This window comes from Protopterus annectens, chromosome 3.part1, assembly GCF_019279795.1.
Source record: "Protopterus annectens isolate FY-2018-M chromosome 3.part1, PAN1.0, whole genome shotgun sequence".
NCBI classification, from domain to species: domain Eukaryota; kingdom Metazoa; phylum Chordata; order Ceratodontiformes; family Protopteridae; genus Protopterus; species Protopterus annectens.
Window position 1 is genome coordinate 1,768,351,397 of NC_056732.1, and position 19,033 is coordinate 1,768,370,429.

General features: G+C 37.8%; 1 protein-coding gene across 1 annotated transcript in view; it reads left to right on the forward strand.

Moving 5' to 3' along the window:
* The window catches only part of LOC122797854 (vomeronasal type-2 receptor 26-like), a 47,811-nt gene that overhangs the window by 16,122 nt on the left and 12,656 nt on the right, over window positions 1–19,033 (forward strand). The window contains exon 3 of the mRNA XM_044066376.1: window positions 13,516–13,638. Within this exon, the coding sequence (XP_043922311.1) occupies window positions 13,516–13,638 (123 nt within the window). The remainder of the gene's footprint in view (window positions 1–13,515; window positions 13,639–19,033) is intronic.

Consider the following 19,033-nt stretch of genomic DNA (forward strand, 5'->3'; position numbering starts at 1 on the left):
ATTCACTTCTTTGATGGATGTCCTTGTTCCTCTTACCTTATTCCTGTCTGTCCCAAATCTTCATCACCAGATTGTCTTCTGCTTTTCTGCACATGTGTCTGAACCACTGTAATCTGTTCTCTTGGGTCTTTTCTGTAATTGGAGCTCCTTTGGCTTCTGCTTGGTTTTCAGCTTGGGAGCAGATTACAGAGAAAAAGCACCAGTATCAGAGGAGGATGGATCATCTTTCCAGGCACAGGGGTGAGTATACATACTGTTATCATATATACACAAGTTCAATATATCACAGTAGTTTGGTATTAGCAAATGGTACAATTCTGTACAGGTAACTGTAATACCTATATGTAACACTGCTATATACAACCTGACACAAGCTGTGCATGTATGCTGGCATGTTAGACTACATGCACACAAGATCCTCACACTCTGTGCCAGGCTCAGCATGCCAGTGCATCGGGCCTAGTATCACACAGTGTTTCACATGACATGCCATTGATCCAGTACCATGCTGTGGACATTGCCCTATAGCAGGAGGTCCTATGGCATGCATGGTATAAACTCCAGCCCACCAGTTGCCCATGCATATGCCATTTGCAGCTGGCATACAAATACCAGTTATAATTAGCATGTTCCATTGTACATGTTGTCTTATGCTACAGTTATTGTCTACTGTATGTTGACAGCTGCTTAGTTATCATCACTGTTGTACTGCCTTTGCTGATCTGCAGTGGCACCACATGCTTGATGGACCATACTTAGTAACATTGCCCATGTCCATATAGCCTGACTTTGTCACTGTCCCACATTTTTTTATTTAATTTTATTTATTTTACATTTGTTGACCAGGAGAATCCGACTGGATGCATGTCTATTTTCAGTGGAGGCCTGGGGAGAAAAGTTCCACAGTTTGTTATATACAACTAAGTCATTTAACAGATGCAAAGAACAAATACAAAAAAACATTTTAGCTTACAGAGAAAAAAAAAAAACATTTTAGCATATAAATGTAGCAGAAGGACATGTTAGTTGTATGCACAGTAATATTTACTTGACCAGTAATATTATAAACAAAAATATGCATAATTTACCAAGAACTGAATTTTGAGAATGGTGGCGTTAGAAATAGGGAGTACAAAGAGCAGAAGAAGGTTGTTTAGAACATAGTAAGACTGCTAGTAGAAGAAGTTAGCATAGTAAGACTGCTAGTAGATGAAGTTAGTTACTATGAGGAGGTTGATAGAACATTTGCTGAGCTGAGCTGAGGAAACAGGTATAGAGGGTCAACCTGGGGGAAGGCACGGGCATTGTCTTTTGATAATAAGGTGTTCTTTTAGTAGTTGTTTAAATTTAATGCTTGATTTTGCTGAGGTAATAGCCGGGGGCAGTGAGTTCCAGATTTTACCTATGTAGTTAGGAAATAGGGAATCACCTGCTGAGTTGTTGGATTTGGTTATTTTGATTAATGTTTTGTCACTAGAGCATAGTTGTCTGGGGGGTTTCTTGTAATTTAAGCAAATTAGATAGTGCTGGTATTTTCTCAGGATATAGTAGGAGTTTCTAAGCGAAGACTACTTGATGGAAGGTAATGAGATTTGGAAGTTCAAGCCAATTTAGTTGAAGTAGTGAGTGGCAATGGTGGGAACGGTAAGGAGCATTTGTGGAAAATCTGGCAATTTGATTGTAACAGGTATCTAGTTTTGTGATTTCAGTTTTGAATAGGTTGGTGAAGATGGGAGCAGCATATAGAAGTGTGGATAGGAGCAGAGTTTGAGCCATGGTAATTTAGTCTGTTGAGTTAGGTATGTTTTACGTTTGTACAAACAGCCAAGTTTTTTGTGTATATTTTTGATATTTTGATTTATGTGAAGGTCATACTTCAGTTTGTTGTCAATGGTCACTCCTAGTAGTTTTGTGTGGGAGTCTGGGGATATAATGGTACCATCACTAGACATAATATTGAAAGTCTCTGTCCCTAAATTGGATTTGGTTGGTTTGAAAATTAATAATTTGCTCCTTTGGGGGTTCAGTAACAGATTTTTACTGAAAAACCAAGCTTCAGTGGTTTTGAAGACTTGCTGGGTGATGGAGAGGAGTGTCAGAGGGTTGGTGGCTGAACAGACTAGTGTCGAGTCGTCAGCATATTGTATGACAGCTGCACCTTGAGTGATGCTGTTGAGATCATTAATGAAGATGGAGAATAGTAGAGGGCCTAAAACTGACCCTTGTGGGACTCCAGTTGTAATAGGAAGCAGGGAAGATAGTTTGTTATCCCATCTGACTGCTTGCTGTCTGCCTAGTAGGTAATTCTGAAACCAGGCTAGTGAGTGATTGGATAGTCCAAGGTCTGAGAGGGACTCAAGAATTTTGGGATGGTTTACCATGTTGAAGGCTTTTGATAGGCCTAAAAATATGGCTGATGTTAGTTTGCCTAAATTCCTGTTTTGGTTGATGAAGTTAGTGAAGGAGAAGAGGGCAGTTGTTGTACTATGGGCTGGTCTAAACCCATGTTGGGTAGGAGTGAGAAGTTGTTTTTTAAGTAGGTATTGCATAAGTTGATGGTGAATACATTTTTCCAATATTTTAGCTAGTGGGGATAATATGGCAATAGGACAATAGCTGCTAAGGTCCGTGCAGGTGCCACCTTTATGTAGTGGGGTGACATATGCTGTCTTCCAGATTGTTGGCATTTTTCTTTCTGTTATTGATCTGTTGAGAAGAATTGATATTGGGTAGGCTATCTCATTAGCAGCCATTTGAAGGTATTCGTCAGGAATGCTGTCTGCAGCTTGGGTAGTTGGTTTGAATTTAGCTAATAGCTTTTTTTACATAATTAGTGGGAATAGGTTGGAATTGGAAGGTGGTTTTGATACTGCTAGCAAGTTTGGAGTTGCTGGTAGTAGATGTGGGTTGTTGATGAACTAGTTTTGAAATGGTTTCTATGAAAAATTCATTAAATGCTTCTGGAATGTCAATGCTGTCACTTACAGTGGTTGGTGTTGGGGTAATAGATTTGCTAGGGTGCAGTAATTTATTTAACCCTGCCCAGAGTTTTTGGGGGTTGTCTTGGTGTCTATTTTGCAAATTTAGGAAATAATTATTTTTGTCCAGTAGAATTGAGCTCCCGCTCCCACCCCTCATAGCCTATTCTCCACTTCCTATAGGCAACTATCTCATATATTCCAGACACCAAATACTAAGCCAACTGTAAATAACCTCTTAGAATTCTCAAATCCTACTATTCCATTTCAAGAAACTGTATATTTACTAAAGCAATGCTTTGTTTTGTTTTCTACAAAATGTAACCCAAAAAGTTTACTGTACCTGCTTAATCTTTGTCTTCTACAAAATGTAACCTAAAATGTTATTGTAACTGCTTAATCTTTGTTTTGTCTTTGAACCTGCAAATGATTTAAATTGTAAACTTCTGTAATCTTTTTGTAACCTTTGTATTGGAGCTTTTCTCCTCAGGTCTCCATTGAAAATGGGTTCTTATTGGCCCAATGGACTATCCTGGTTAACCAACTGCAAATAAATAAAAATAAAAAATATATATTTTTTTGTTTTGTTTCTGAGTTTTTTGGAATTGTTCTGTGGTTGCTATGGTTTTTGTGGCTCTCCAGTGATGCCAGCCTCTATTTCTTTGCGTTATCATGCTCCTGGTGGTACTGGTGATCCAGGGGGCTATATTAATTTTTAGTTTTCTTGTATGTGGAGGTGCATGGGCATTTAAAATTTTTAGGTAGGTAATGTTGAATAGATCAACAGCTTTGTCTAGTGGGAGTGTTTTAGTAGGTTCCACCTTTGGTATTGTAGTTCAAGTTTGAATTTATTTATATCAATGTTTTGTTTGTTTCTAATGGTGCAAATTGGTGGCTCGGAGTTGGTGTGGGATTTGAGTTTTAGTAGGAAGGTGGGTTGGTGGTCACTGAGGTTGTCTGGTAGGACACCTGCTTGGTAGGATGTGTTGGTATTGTTTATCAGTATCCAGTCTAGGAGGCTTTCTTTGATGTTATTATTACCTAGCCTTGTACTACACTTAATAACTTGGGACAAATTATAAAGATTTATAAAGCTGGTGGGGTTGGTACTAGAGCATGTATGCCAGTCTATATTTAAGTCACCAAGGATAATTGTTTCTTGGTGTAGGTTTTGATTGACCCAATGTAAAAGGGCTTCTAGGGTGGGGATATTATTTCCTGGTGGTATATACCCTGTAATAATACTCAAAGATTTTTTTTATCAGTAAGTTCAAGTTTGGCTAGCAGAAGTTCAGAAGACATTAAGGAGAGTATAGGAGGGTTGATAATGGTAATCTTTAGGTTTTTTTTGTAAAGTAATGCTATACCACCCCCTTTTTTGCATAGTCTATCATTACGTATTACATTATAGCCTGGGGAAGAAAATCGCTGTTGGGTGTAGTAGGTTTTAACCATGTTTCGGTTAGGGATAATAGATCTGGGAAATAGGTGTATAACAGAGTATGTAGTAGATGTATTTTATTATTAATGCTACGTATGTTTAAGTTAAGCTAAGTAGGCAATTTTTTGGTCTGGGGAGTAAAGGTGGGTTGGTAGATAGGGGTAGGGAGGAAGGGAAATTCATATCAGGGTTTGGGTCCAGGTTATGGTGTATTTCTCCAGCTAATTTTAATAGGTGCCTGATATGGTGTAAGAGTTTTGCTAGTTTAATAAGAATGGCTATGTACTTGTGCATGGCATGTGACTTACTAGTTGTTTTAGTAAGTGTACCAGGAGGTAGAGGGATTGTGCTATAGTGGTGACTGCTTGAGGGTATGTGTAGGCTATAGTGTTTGGTGTTAGTGGAGTAAGTGGATGTACATTGTGATGGGATAGTAATGGTAGTAGGAAGAGTGATGTGATAGGAGGTGAGGTGATAAGTTATAGCTAGTAGTGAGAGAGTAATGAGGTTGAATATATACATGATGATTGAATGTAATGGAGTGTGTGTGGTAATAAGTGGGAGAAGTGAGTAGGTTGCAGTGTAAGAGGATTGGTAGTTGACATTGGTTGGGCTGTTATGTGATTGGTGCAGGGTATGTGGGAGGAGTGTATAAGTATAAATCTCGAGGTAGTGGGGGTGGGTGGGAATTGAGGGCAGGGCAGGGGAGTAGAGTGAGCCCAAGCACAGCAAGGGCGAATGAAGTGGGGCTGACCCAGGAGGTAGAAGATGCCTACTAAAACCAATATATCGGGTCAGAGAAAGTATGTATTGTCCAGGTCAGTTATCCACACAACTCTTAATTTGAAACTACAACTTTTTAATTCTGCACAAAATTCTATTTATTTTTTAGCTCTGTTATTCTTCTCAAAAACTAGTTTCTACACTTACAGCCTACAGCTAGTTATGTAGAGGAGGGGATTTGCTGTCGAACATCCTTGAATATGGGAGTGAGCCAATGCCTCGGGGTTTAATTATGTTGGAAACTAAACGCTACAGAATGGAAAAATATATGGGAAGGACCTAGCAGGGAAGCTACAAGGACCTAAATTCTAAGTGGGATGCCCTTAGCTGAGTGCCACCAAATTAATGAGAGAGAAAAACAGGATAGCAAGAGCCAGGTATGCTCCTAAAACATTCAAGTTACATACACTACAGAAAGGCTGCTATCTTCCCACATTGTAGCATGGGCAATGCAGAGCCAGATGCTCAGAATGCTTGGGTGGCCAGGGATACAAGTTTTGCTTAAGGGAACTGAAAGAAAATAAAATAAACAGAAGGTAACTGATGTAAGAACATCAGTTCAGTTACAGAGTTACTGGTGTCTGTTGTATACAGTGTAGCAGTAGGAACAGGTTGTGTGTACTCTGATACATGAGTGATTACCACTACTTTATACAGCTAGTATCCTTATTGTTTTTTACATTACAATCACATAACATACCCACAATAGCACGTGCACATACACACACACACACACACACACACACACACACACACACACACACACACACACACACACACACACACACACACACACACACACACACACTCTGGCTTTTATGCCCAACAGCACTATTCTGACATAAATGTTACCCCCTTCACCCAAGTGGTCCACTGCTAGTGCACCCCTGTATACACATCTTCCCACAGAGACATAAGATATTCTAAACCAATTCAGCATTATAGCCCACAGCAACATGGCATACCCATCAGTTGTTTTGCCTTCCTATAGTTCTATATAGGGTTGATTAGTCTGCCTATAGTTATCTGTGAGTCTGATCATTAGATACTCTCATGATAGTAATACTCTCTCTCTTTGTCTCTTTTTGTCACTGAACCTCTTATATTTTTAGTTCATGTATTTTTTTATTTCTCTTCTTGTTTATATTTTCAACAGTGTAAGCCACAGCTGTGGATGTGGTGTTCCAGTAGTCCCCATAATGCCACTGCATTCCTGCCAGCTCACCTTCTGGGCCAAGGCCTGCATTTCTGTCAGGTTATAGGAACTGTATGCAGGTGACCGGAGGTGTCCCTAGTGGCTTCTAGTGGTTAATCACCAGCGGCACTGTCAAGACACACAGAATTGCACTGTATAATAACATATGTCACTATTTGCCTCTGCTTTCACATTAAATAGCTGATGAATGTGTGCAAACATTGAGAACCTCAAGGGAACTGGTTGAAAAATTACACTCATCTGTTAGTGTGTATAGCTAAGCATGAAGAAAAGTGTAACTTGCATTAGGTTTCTGAAGGACAGACATGAAAAAATGACCATTACAAATGTAGGATAATATAGGTTCATAAGTGTGTACTAGGCTAATGGCCCTGCAGCCTTTACAAGTCTAGCCCATAGGATTAACCTGGCATTGTGCCACCAGACCTTAGTTCCCAGTGCCTCTGTCGAGTAGAACCAATGGAGTGATCCCTGAGGTGAATTTTCAATACCCATCCACTCATCAAGATTTCTCTTGAAGAGGGCCAGTGAGGTGCTCTTCTTGACATGTATGGGAAGTCTATTCCATAGCATGGAGTCTCTGGGTTATGAACCTGTCCCTCCAGCATGTTCTGTTGATTATGGTAATGAGTTTGAGGTCTCTGGATCATGTGATGTGGAGGGATTGGGATTTCTTTAGATGTAGCATTTCTAACAGAGCTGGGTCAGACATGGCTTTGCAAGTCAAGCAGAGATCGCCTCTAAGTAGGCAATATGAGGCAAAGAATAGTTGCAGTTTTTTGAGTCTGTCCATCTAGGACAAATGTTTAAGGCCTAGGATCCTCTTTGTGAGGTACATTTGCGGCCTCTCCAGTTGTTGCAGGTGTTTAGTGAGGTACATGACAAATAGGGCATTGTACTCAATGATTGGCCTAATGAGGGAAGAGTAGAGGGAGACAATGACCTGTTTCTTCCTGGATGCAAAACCCTTAGTAATGAGATGTGCCACATAGAAGGACTTTCTGATCACAGTGGCTATGTGGTGGTCAAAAGAGAGGTTGCTGTCAACCTGTGTTCCCAGATCTCTTATAATGCCTTCTGTATTCAGTGGAATACCATTGATGTGGTAATTCATGGGAACCGGGTTTTTCCCAGAGGGGATGATGACACATTTTTTGGCATTGAGCTTAAGGCCATGGTTCTGACACCAGTCATTGGTCTCATTGAGGCCTTTCTGTAGGATGTCAGCATCACTTGGGGAGTTAATAATAGCTCCCAACTTGCAATCGTCTGCAAACATTGTCAGCCAGAATCCTCTTGTATTGGCCTGAACTTCAGAGAGGTATATACCAAACAGGAGAGGACCCAAGACCGAATCCTGTAGGACTCCACTCGTGACTGGTTGGCAGTCTGACTTGGAGTCAGCTACTTTCACACTCTGGGTTCTACCTGTGAGCCAGTTTGCAACCCACCTAGTGATATAGGGGTTGATGCCTAGCTTAGTGAGTTTTTCTATGATTCCTGAGTGGGGAATGGTATCAAAGGCCTTGACCTGTTCAAGGTAGGCTGTATGAACCACCTTGCCTTCATCTACATCTCTGGTGACTGACTCAAAGAAGTTGAACAAGTTGAGCAGGCATGATGTACCCTTCACAAAACCAAACTGTGTGGGATCCAGAGTTTGGAGATTCACTATATCCTTGTTTATTAGGTCCATGATGATGCATTCCATGGCTTTCCATATCAGACTCGTCAGGCTAATGGAGCGATAGTTCCCAGGGTCTGTAGTCACTTTTCCTTTGTGGAGAGGGATGACTATAGCAGTGCGCCCTTTGGTAGGGACAAGGCCTGAGGTGAACCTGTGACTGAACAGGGCACACAGGTGAGGTACCAGTTCACTCTATAGTTCATGTGGAACACAGCCAGGGATATTGTCAGGTCCCATAGAAGCTGTATTCTTGGCCTTGGACAGTGCTGTTTTAACCTGTCCAGTAGTAATACTGGGTGCATGGCAATCTACTGGTATTGTGACTGGTCCTTTAGGGGGAGAGAGGGGTAAAGTTGGCACTGAATCTGTCGGCCAGTATACTGGTGATATCTGTTGGCTCAGTATAGGAGGTACCATTGTGCAGGAGCTCAGAGAAAATCTGGATATTGCCATGGAGATTCTTTACATAACTATAGAAGGCCTTGTGGTTGTCTTTACTATCTGCTGCAATTCTGTTTTCATAGCTAGCTGTAGAGGATTTGGTGATGGATCTCAACCTTTTGCTGAGGCCGATAAGGGAGTTTTTCCAGTCTTGGAACTTCACTTTATTCCGCATCAGTTTCCTCCTTCTGGTGTAGGGTTTGTTTATGGTAGGGGACAACCAGATTTGCTTCCTTTTTTTTGAGGAGAGCGTCTTGGTTCTATTGGGTATGGCAAGATCCATAAATTTGTGAACGTGTTTGTACAGTGCACTGGTGTATGATTCAGCGGTCATGCAACTATTCTCCATTTGCATGGGTGCCTTGAAGTTAGCCACCTCTGTTTTTAGGAGCCCAAAGTTAGCTTTGGAGAAGTTTTTCATGGTGGTTACCTTTGCGGGGGGGGGGGGGGTGGATTTCCAATGTGATTAGTTTGTGGCTAAATCTAACCAGGGAGGACCTGACTACTGGTGTAGAGCAACGGTCGCACATGTTAGTAATGACCAGGTCAAGGATGTTGCTACCTCTGGTGGGGGTAGGAATGAGCTGGTCCAAGGCATTAGAATTAATGAATTCTAGGAAACGTTGGGCAAGTGTATTGGTACATGAGTAGTTTTTCCAGTTAATGGAGGGGTAGTTGAATTTGTCCAGTATAAGAGTGATAGGTTGGATCCAATATTCTCCAGGGTGTTTAGGAACATGGAGTGCGAGTCTTGGGACATGGTTGGGGACCTATAGCAGGCTACAATCTGAATCTCTGTCTTACCCAATGTTAGCTGCACCTGAAGTATCTCAGATGCGTTATGTTGGGCAACCAGTCTGGAGGTGTGCACATCCTTTATATACTGGTAATATAGTTCATCTGTGTTGTCGTTGCAAAGTGCCATTCTTGTCAGTTGCATAATAAGACATAGTTTTACTTCATGCTTCATTTATTGATCGTATGCAGTTGCTAATTTGATAGTACTGTTGTGTATGACATGAAGGAATTAAGAATATAGTATTTATTTTATGCTCCAGAAAGATGCTTACTTCTAAAAATGTGTTGCTGCATAATTACGTTTATACTATGATATCTGGTTAGTTTTTCTGACTTTGTTTATGTGGTGCTTTCCCTATCTGCCTGGCAATTGATACACACCTTTGAATGTAGGATATTCAGCTGGATTTCTTAAATATATCTGTTGCAAGTGCAAGTTAAGCATTGTGTCTATCAGCATTATAAAGGATGACTTTAGCTATGTAGATACAGATTGGAAGTGATATTACCATGGCTGTTGTTAGCCACTAGATTAAGGCTGGTATCCATAGGCAAACTGCAAAGCATATGGCATGCTCTTGTCATAAATCAAGGTAGTGATTCATAGAACCACATAGTCAGTCAAATAAGAAGAAATGCATTGTAGTCATGAGGAGACATACAAGAAAGCCAGGTAATGCACAGAAAATTTGCAGTGAAATTCAAGACTTGTGTACTAATTGTGGATGTAAGTAAGGAAGGAGGTATGGTCTTGCTTTTAATAAAATTTTGTAGTCTGTTCTATAAGGAACCAGTCTTCAAATATGGCTAAAAGTGAAAATAAATGGCTTCAAAACGGTTTGTGCATTGAACAGAAATATGAAGATAATATATGTGTAGGTACTAGTAAAGTAAAAAGCTTTGAAACAGTGACATTTACTTATATTACTTTATTTACTGAGATTTGATTTCAGCAGAGGTCCACGGAGAAAAGCTCCACATCTAAAATTTAGCAAAAACAGTGATATAAGAATGCTAGTCTGATTGTTAGAAAGAAGTGCTAATAATTACTTAAAAATATTGAATTTAAACTATACACAGATGCGGAGTACAATATTTTATCTGAAGATATTGGTGAAGTGTCAGGGCTGTGGTGCAGTGAAAAAAATCTTGCCTATGTTATTAATGTATTCAAGAGAGCAAATTAAGCCTTGGTCAAATACTGCTGGCACATAACTGTAAAAACAAGATCCTGTTTCAAATTGTAGCACCTAAAGAAGTTGGTTTTCATAATATTCTAGGTTAAGTTTTGGAAAGATGGAAATTATAAAATCACAGCTGACAAAGAATGCATGTAAATAGCTGAATCCCACAGTTGAAGGATGTCTCAGATACTGTGCAGAGCCATAATAGCAATAACTATTGAAACTATGGTGATTTATGTACAAGCAAAGGAAGACAGCTGAAGGAATGTCATGTGGTAATAAAACTTGGCATAATGCCAAAGATACATGCTTCCAGAAAAGTACTGGTAACTCTCATGAGTAGCACCAAGTGGACATTGATGTAATTGTTAAATTCAGGTAACATTAAGAAACAAAACTAGCAGAATAATAACCAGTATAGTTACTGCTGTAACAAACTAGAAGATTCATATCTGTACTGATATGCAAACTCTGAGTAAGGAGAGTGAAAGAGGGTATTTACCTGTTCCTTAGACTGAAGAAATGTTTCTTAACAAAAACTAGTAAGCTCATTTCAGCACTAGATGCAAACCAGACATACTGGTAAATAAAGTTTGATGACAAAAGTTCCAAATTGTGCCTTTTAATGTACATATAGGAGTATACAGATCTCTCAGACTCTGATTTGGTACTTTTCAATCAAAGAGCTGTTCCAAAGAACTTCTGCACAATTAAATGAATGCATGAAATGGTTAAAAATAACTGATGAGCTATTAGTGAGAGAGTCTCTAATATAACCTACATCATCTGCTGCTTCTCTTTCACTTGTGTTACACTTTCTTCTTCTTCTGGCTTTTCTTGGTTAGGGATCGCCACAGCAGATCATCTGTCTGCTCATGATTGGCAGTAGAGTTTTATGGTGTCGAGTTGTCAGCCTGGCGCCCAACCTTCCACGGAAGGCACACACACACACTCACTCACACCTAGGGCCTATTTAGAGTGTCCAATCCACCTACAGAATGTCTTTGGGATGTGGGAGGAAACCGGAGCACCTGGAGGAAACCCACACAACTACAGGGAGGACATGCAGACTCCACACAGAAGGCACCCCAGCTGAGGATCAAACCAGAGAACCTCTTGCTGTGAGGCGACAATGCTAACTACTGCACCACTGTGGCTGCCCACTTGTGTTATAGTTCACTTTTCTTTATTCTTGACTTCCCCATTTTACTTCCAAGTTACTCTAATCCTTTTATTTATCATCAAGAGGTTAGTCCAGTCTCCTTCAGTGTTTTTATGACTTCTTCTACAACCCTCCTCAAACTTTACTGATTTTTTTCAAATTCTGTTTATTCTCTGAGTTGCAGCAACCACAAAGTAAATAAAAAAGTAACGGGTGATAGAGTGAAACCTCCAACATGGAATATACAGAGAACTTCTTGTTTGCAAAAAAATATTTGATGTTGAGCACATGATGTGTTTGTACACATCACATGTTCAGTTGCAAGAACAAAGGTAACATGCACAACTATGGGAAGTATAAAGGTATCAAACTCATGTCACACTGTGTGAAAGTCCTAGAGATGGTGATAAACAAGTACACAGAGCAGTAGAAAGTGAGATGGGAGATTAGCAGTTCATATTCAGTTTAGGATCCATCATGACCGACTCTTAGTTGCAGTGAGACAGATAGTTGAGAAAAAGCTAGAGATTAAGAAAGCCTCCAGATGGACATTTCTAAACTTGAAGAAAGAGTAGGATAAGGTCCCAAGAAAGCTGATTTGGCTGTCAATTTTACAATTATGTTTTTCTTTGTGATTTTCTTCCTTTTGACTTATATGAAACACACTGTCAGCCTACACTAACTCCACTTGAAAAAATCTGTAATGCATTGACAGCTATGAACCATTTTCTAACGTATCAAAAATGTGGTTATTTCACCTAATAGAATAGATTTCCAAATCCTCCTCTTTTGTTAATTTCAAGGCACTGCCTGGCATTTAAAACTGCTTTGTCTGTAAAGTCCAGAGAAAGCAATGAAAACAAGCAGGCTCTGTAATAATATCAAAATCCAAACATACATATACAAATAATCACATTGAATAATTTTGTTTAGTGCTTTCATCTTTTACTCAGAGTACACTATGTGGTGTGGCAGTCTGGATCTCTGTAAGATAGTTTTAGAATCTTAAAATGAATTATAAAAAATGCCAGTCATCAATAGAGTTTCAGTCAGGCTCCATATTGAAATGTCTGGCACTCAAAATACCGAATGCCGAAAAGCAGAAAAAAAGACCAAAAACACAGAGATTATACTTTCTTAAATAATATCATTATATAAATAGCATAACTCACTTCTGAATAGTGAATCTTGAAAATCACTCTTCTCCTTAAAACTTCTTTTTGCAGGGATGGGGTGAGGGGGCAAGCCCTCCACACCCACCAAACTTATATATACCAACTCAGAGATTGCATACCTTGGAGAAAGGGGAATATTCAAGATATGGCATCTTAGACTTAGTTTATATAAATCCGATCTTTTGGCCATTCAATCACCATATTTTAGGACTCACTCTAGTGGGTCCCAACATTTCAAATAGTTACCTAACTGGGCTACTTTATTTTGTCTTGTTTGTACAATCTTTTCCCAGTCAAATGAGATGATGAATGACAGTTCAAATGAGAGCATTTAGTGCCCACTTGAAGGTAAGAATCTTTCTTATGTGACTGCTAGCCTGAAAACATTTGAAAAGTTCCTTGAATCCTTGAACTATATCATTGATTTCAGATGAAGCCAGGTAGTCTTGGATTTATTTGTTAGTCAAGATAACTTTGGGCATACAAATCATATTTGCATAATTTATTCATCATTACAGTGTCATAGACACCACCCTGTGCAAATAACAAAATACAGATTGTTGCCTTTAACTTTGTATTACCTTTACCAGTATCATCAATTTGTATCTTGTGTTCTGATAATTATATTAATGCCTTTACGTATTGCACAGGCTCCTCGGTCAGTGTGCAGTGAACCCTGCCTTCTGGATTCAGAAAAGCAGCTCGGTCAGGGCAGCCAGCTTGCTGCTATGATTGTGTTTTGTGCTCTGTGGGGGAATTCACAAATCAGACCGGTAAGTCCTGCAGTATACAGTGTCTAAATCCAAGCTCAACTATTTCACAAATGTATATTTTAATAATTTTTAATATTTTTAATTATTTTCTGGAAAATATGCAGATTAAACATGGTGCTTTGTATTAGTTCATAGATTAGTATTAGGCTAACTGACCTTGTGGGCCATTTTGAGCCTAGTTAATTACATTATGTGAGAATCAAACTCTGCACCTTGTTGTTGTAAGGAAAATATGCAGATTAAACATGGTGCTTTGTATTAGTTCATAGATTAGTATTAGGCTAACTGGCCTTGTGGGACATTTTGAGCCTAGTTAATACCTTATGTGTTGTTGCAAGGTAAACACTTTAACCATTATGCCAACCTCCAACCTCTCACCATATTATACATAAAATAATAATAATAGTAAAATAAGCAAAAGAGGCCCATTGTGATTTTCTTCTCTAATGAAAGGAAAACAACAATAACTTTAATCTGAAACTGCCATTCTTGAGTTCTAATTTTCAATTGTTAATTTTTGATAAATCATTTTAGAGGGAAGAAAGCATATCTATGACAAAATCAAAGTTGTACGATATTGCTTTTCAGTATTTTTTTATTTTAGAATTGCTATAAACACACTAATAGTATATCAGCACAATAAAAGAATATCGCACCGCAAAGGATAAATACGGAACTGCCCATGGTAAAACAAGTACAAGCACAAATAATAAAAAGTCCTAGAACAGTCCACAAACTAGGCAGGAAACGTACGAGTGTAAGCATAAAAAATCAACACAATTTATTCAAAATGGTAAGCGCTTTCACAAACAGCTTCATCAGACCATATAAAATCAGAATGGTCACAAAACATTTAAATCCATTGTTACAGCCAATCAAAACTCAATCAATGATTGCATCATATTAAAGTAGCACTCACTCAAATATACACCAAACATCAAATCTTTCTTAGATCCTGTGTATGTGCAAAATTCATAGAAATCATATAAATAAATAGAAATGCATGCATCTAATTATTATAAATGCAATCTGTATATGCAAGGACATATAAATATGCAAGGATAATTTTAAATAGTTAATATAGTTATGTAAAAACAGAAATTATAAAAAATATTATGAGAAATATATATCAAAGAACTTCATCTATCTAGGCAAGAATAAAAAGGCCTCTCAAAATTCATATAGATGAGAAATCAGAGATTAGGTACATACATCCATGTAGACAATGAAGGATATATATATATATATATATATATATATATATATATATATATATATATATATATATATATAGAGTATCATAAATATAGACATATCAAGGCATAAATTGCAACAATCACTATTATTCTGTGCAGAAAGCTTCCTTTGCTTCAAAGTTGGTTTTATAGATGCTCTAAATGAGATCAGGATCTAAGGAAGATTTGATGTTTGGTGTATATTTGAGTGAGTGCTACTTTAATATGATGCAATCATTGATTGAGTTTTGATTGGCTGGAACAATGGATTTAAATGTTTTGTGATTATTCTGATTTTTTATGGTCTGATGAAGCAGTTTGTGAAAGCGCTTACCATTTTTAATAAATTGTGTTGATTTTTGTATGCTTACACCCTTACGTTTCCTGCCTTTTTTGTGGACTGCTCTAAGACTTTTTATTATTTACACTAATAGTATATACCTCCTTTAATATGGGAAGGTATGTGAGTAAACTGATCCATTTCCAGTGCAAGTAACACCCAAAAGAAAGGAACTGTGTAGAGGAAATCACTGAAGTCAGAAGATCGCCAAGTTGATAACTTGTATGAAGAATTATATGATTAAACCTAGGCTTAGAATTTATGACTTAAACTGGCAATGTTATGTCCTAATTGTTGATTATAAACCAAATGTCATTGCTTTCAACCTAATAATGCATGTCTAAAATGGGAAACAAACATTTCAGACTATTGTAGAGGTATGTAAAAGGTTGCTGAAAGAGGTATAGGTATGTTTCATGATGAGATGATTAGGTAAAGCTAAGGATGACCTCATATTGAGAGTAACTGACTGAACAGATAGAGTAAGGTACTGAGTGGTTGTTAATTATACGCGGAGGCTCTGGAGATGACTTCATTTTCAGAGTAATTGACTAAATTGGGGAGTATGATATTAAGTGACCATAATGAAAAAAAATATGTTTTGCTTCTCTTTGGTTACTGTAGAAGGTAGAGTTAAGGGTGGTATATGATGATTGATGCTAAGATAGGGGAGATAATGCAAAATACATAAACAGATACAAATATACTGTGAATAAACTGTAAGTAAGCAGCACTTTAGTTTTTGGGTACCAAAAGACCTCATTGAACCTATTTAGTATTAGGTAGAATTGCAATGGTAAGCATTCATGTTGTCAGAAGTTGCCTGTCTACTAGAATATATGTCAACTGGATTTATCACAAGTCATCGTTAAAACAATGGCCCAGTTCAAACCTTTGTATGGCAATGACTAGTGATACTAATATCATTTGTAAGGACACACAGTGATGATCAGTGTAGTAGAGTAATGTTCTTTATCCACGTTCCTGTAGTATTCAAGTTCATTATAATAGCTATGAGAATGCACAGGCCATAGATCCTTTCATGACCCTGCCACAAAAATAGTTATAGTATACACAAGGCAGTATATTAATAAATTATATACATGTTAACATTGTTATTTTACATTCCTGAAATTCAAAAATATGCGGTTAATCCTCATTTTAGGCCAATTGAATGGACAATAAATTGCAAAACAGAATGTGATATAAAATCAGGAATATTACATGACAGGCTGCTTACTTAAGGTCAGGTTATAAAACCATATTACTGAAGATCAAATGTCTGAAAAAGTATTATAAAACTTATATTTTTTGATTTTGGAAAATGTATGCAAATTAAAAATATGTCAGACACTTGTGATCCGGTAAGAAGGGCTAGACCAACTGTACAAACAGTCTTATATATCCAAGCACAAGTAATATTGCTGCTGACATTAACAGGACAAGATGGCACACTGTACACCATCTGTGTTGATTGGCTATACTATATATCCTACTGTTATCAAGCAAATTGGTTTTAAAAATTGGAATATATTTTGAGGGAACAACAAATGGTTTCAAATTGTAGCTCATTGGCCTCTGCTTGTCAATAAGAAGTTACACAACTTAAAACCTTTACTTGAACACAATAATAGCAGTCTTCTGCAAGTCACACAAAAGCAAAATGGTACATTTGCTTGTGTTTTTTTTCCCTTGCCATTTTTGTAGATAATCTTATTGTAGTTCTGGTATCACAGTACCAGGGTTTCAAACAATAGGTAGCAACAGTTGCCATACCTACATTTCAAGTGAAACAGGGGTGGCTAGGATGCAGCACCCTCCAACATTTTCATTAAAATTGTTCAAACTGCAAGCTATTATGAAAAGCCAAAGATCCGATGTGACACGGAACTTGGAGTAATACGCATGCATGCTTGAGCTCCAATTAAAAAAATATTTTTTTGTCAACAGACTGTTTTTAAAACAGTCCGGATTGCAAAGACTGCAGGCATCAATGAAGGTACCCAAAAGTCATTGTGGTTTTAACCACAGGAAATAGGAAGCCACTGGGGCTATTTACTTGGCAGCCCATCATGTAATATAAGTACATGATGAGGCTGCTGATTAGTCCTTTTACTCGCGTTACGTTGCAAAGGAGAGAGCAAGAGAGATGGAGGACTTTTGGGGAAAAAAGTGGAAATTGTTTAAACATCAATTGACTCGGAAAAAAAGTGGAAATTGTTTTAACATCAGTTGACTCAAAAACAATAAAGTGAGAGAAGCCAAGGTAGGCTATTTGTAAATTATCTCCCCTTAAAAAGATTAAAAAGTTTTTTTTTTCCTCACAGGCCAACCAGATAGTAGTGGTCTGTGTGTTTTGGGGGCTGATGATAACTTTATTTTTTTAATATAATAACCTGGCAGGGTTAACCAAATACTAGGGAGGAAATGTGTTTTGGGGACTGTTGATGATTTTTTTAAAAATATAATATACTCTGCTTTGGAGGCTGCTTGACTGTGGATGTTTTTTTTAATAAAATATCCTGGCAGGGGTCAAACAGCTACTAGTTACCCAATGTGTTTCAGGGGCTGCTTGACTTTTTTAACCTAATATCTTATTTCAGGGTCAATCAGTACAGATTAGGATGATGTATGAATGTTTTATTGTTGAAACTCTGGCCTTGCATGACTAAAGTGTGTATAATTGAACTGAAGTAAGATCACCTGCAAGCTCTTGACTAAGTGATGCTAAAGAAATATGGTAATGTAACCATTGTCTTCTCTTTTCATTATTTTAAACCATGTAGACTCAAGGCAGTTATTGTGGGTAGACAATTTGGCTGGGGGCTATGCCTAATATGTGTGAATGAAATGAATGGCCTTGTTGTACGTCTGACATGCTTTACAAGAGTAACATGAATTTGAGTGAAGTAAGATCAGCCAGAAGCTCTGAACTCTCACTATTGTTTATGTGAAAAAAATACATCTTTTATCCTTTTTTGCCTTTTAACCTGAAGATCAAAACAGATACTGCAGGTGTGGTGTGCAATAAGGATTGTGGCTATCTGTGAATGAAGCAACTGGCCTTGCTGTTTACTGTTGTAATTCTGACTTTGCAAGACTGTAATACTTGTCTGTACTTTCAGATGAATGAAATCTAATTATCAAATGTATGAGCCATTCGTAATGTATGTTATTTCATATCTGTTCATGTATATACTGAATGTCTGCTTAAAATGTTTATAATATGGTAGAGCTTTTCTCTTCGGATATATTCTGAAAATAATTGTTTTGACTAAAGACAGTTGGACAAACCTGGGTAAACAAAAGTAAAATAAATAAAATGAAATATGTATTTGTGTAAGGTGAGCTGACACATACAAGTTGTGGCTAATATTTCTATCAACTAAATGAAATTAATGCAAGTATATTAATTTAATCCTGGCAGGGTCAATGCAGATACTTTTGTCTGGTAATGGGGAGGGGGGCTGTTTGTGAATGAAATGAGTTGACTGGCCCTGCTTTTATTGTTGTGATTCTGGCTTTGCAAGATTAGTGTGTAATTTGAAATAGTCAACTGTCATACAATCAACGCCAGTGTCTCTCTCAGAACCTGTCACATTAGGCATTGGAGTGAGCTTGAGTTGTGAATAATAAATTAAGATAGTACGGTGGGATTTCCAAATCTCCTTATTTTTCACTTGGCATTGTACAAAATGCAGATTACCTGATACAGTGCAATGTATGTTTACTACATCATGTTTATTCATAATAGTTTCATGCACTCAAGACCAACCACTTTTTTACTGTTTAGAGATGTTAAGGTTTTGTGGTGTTATAA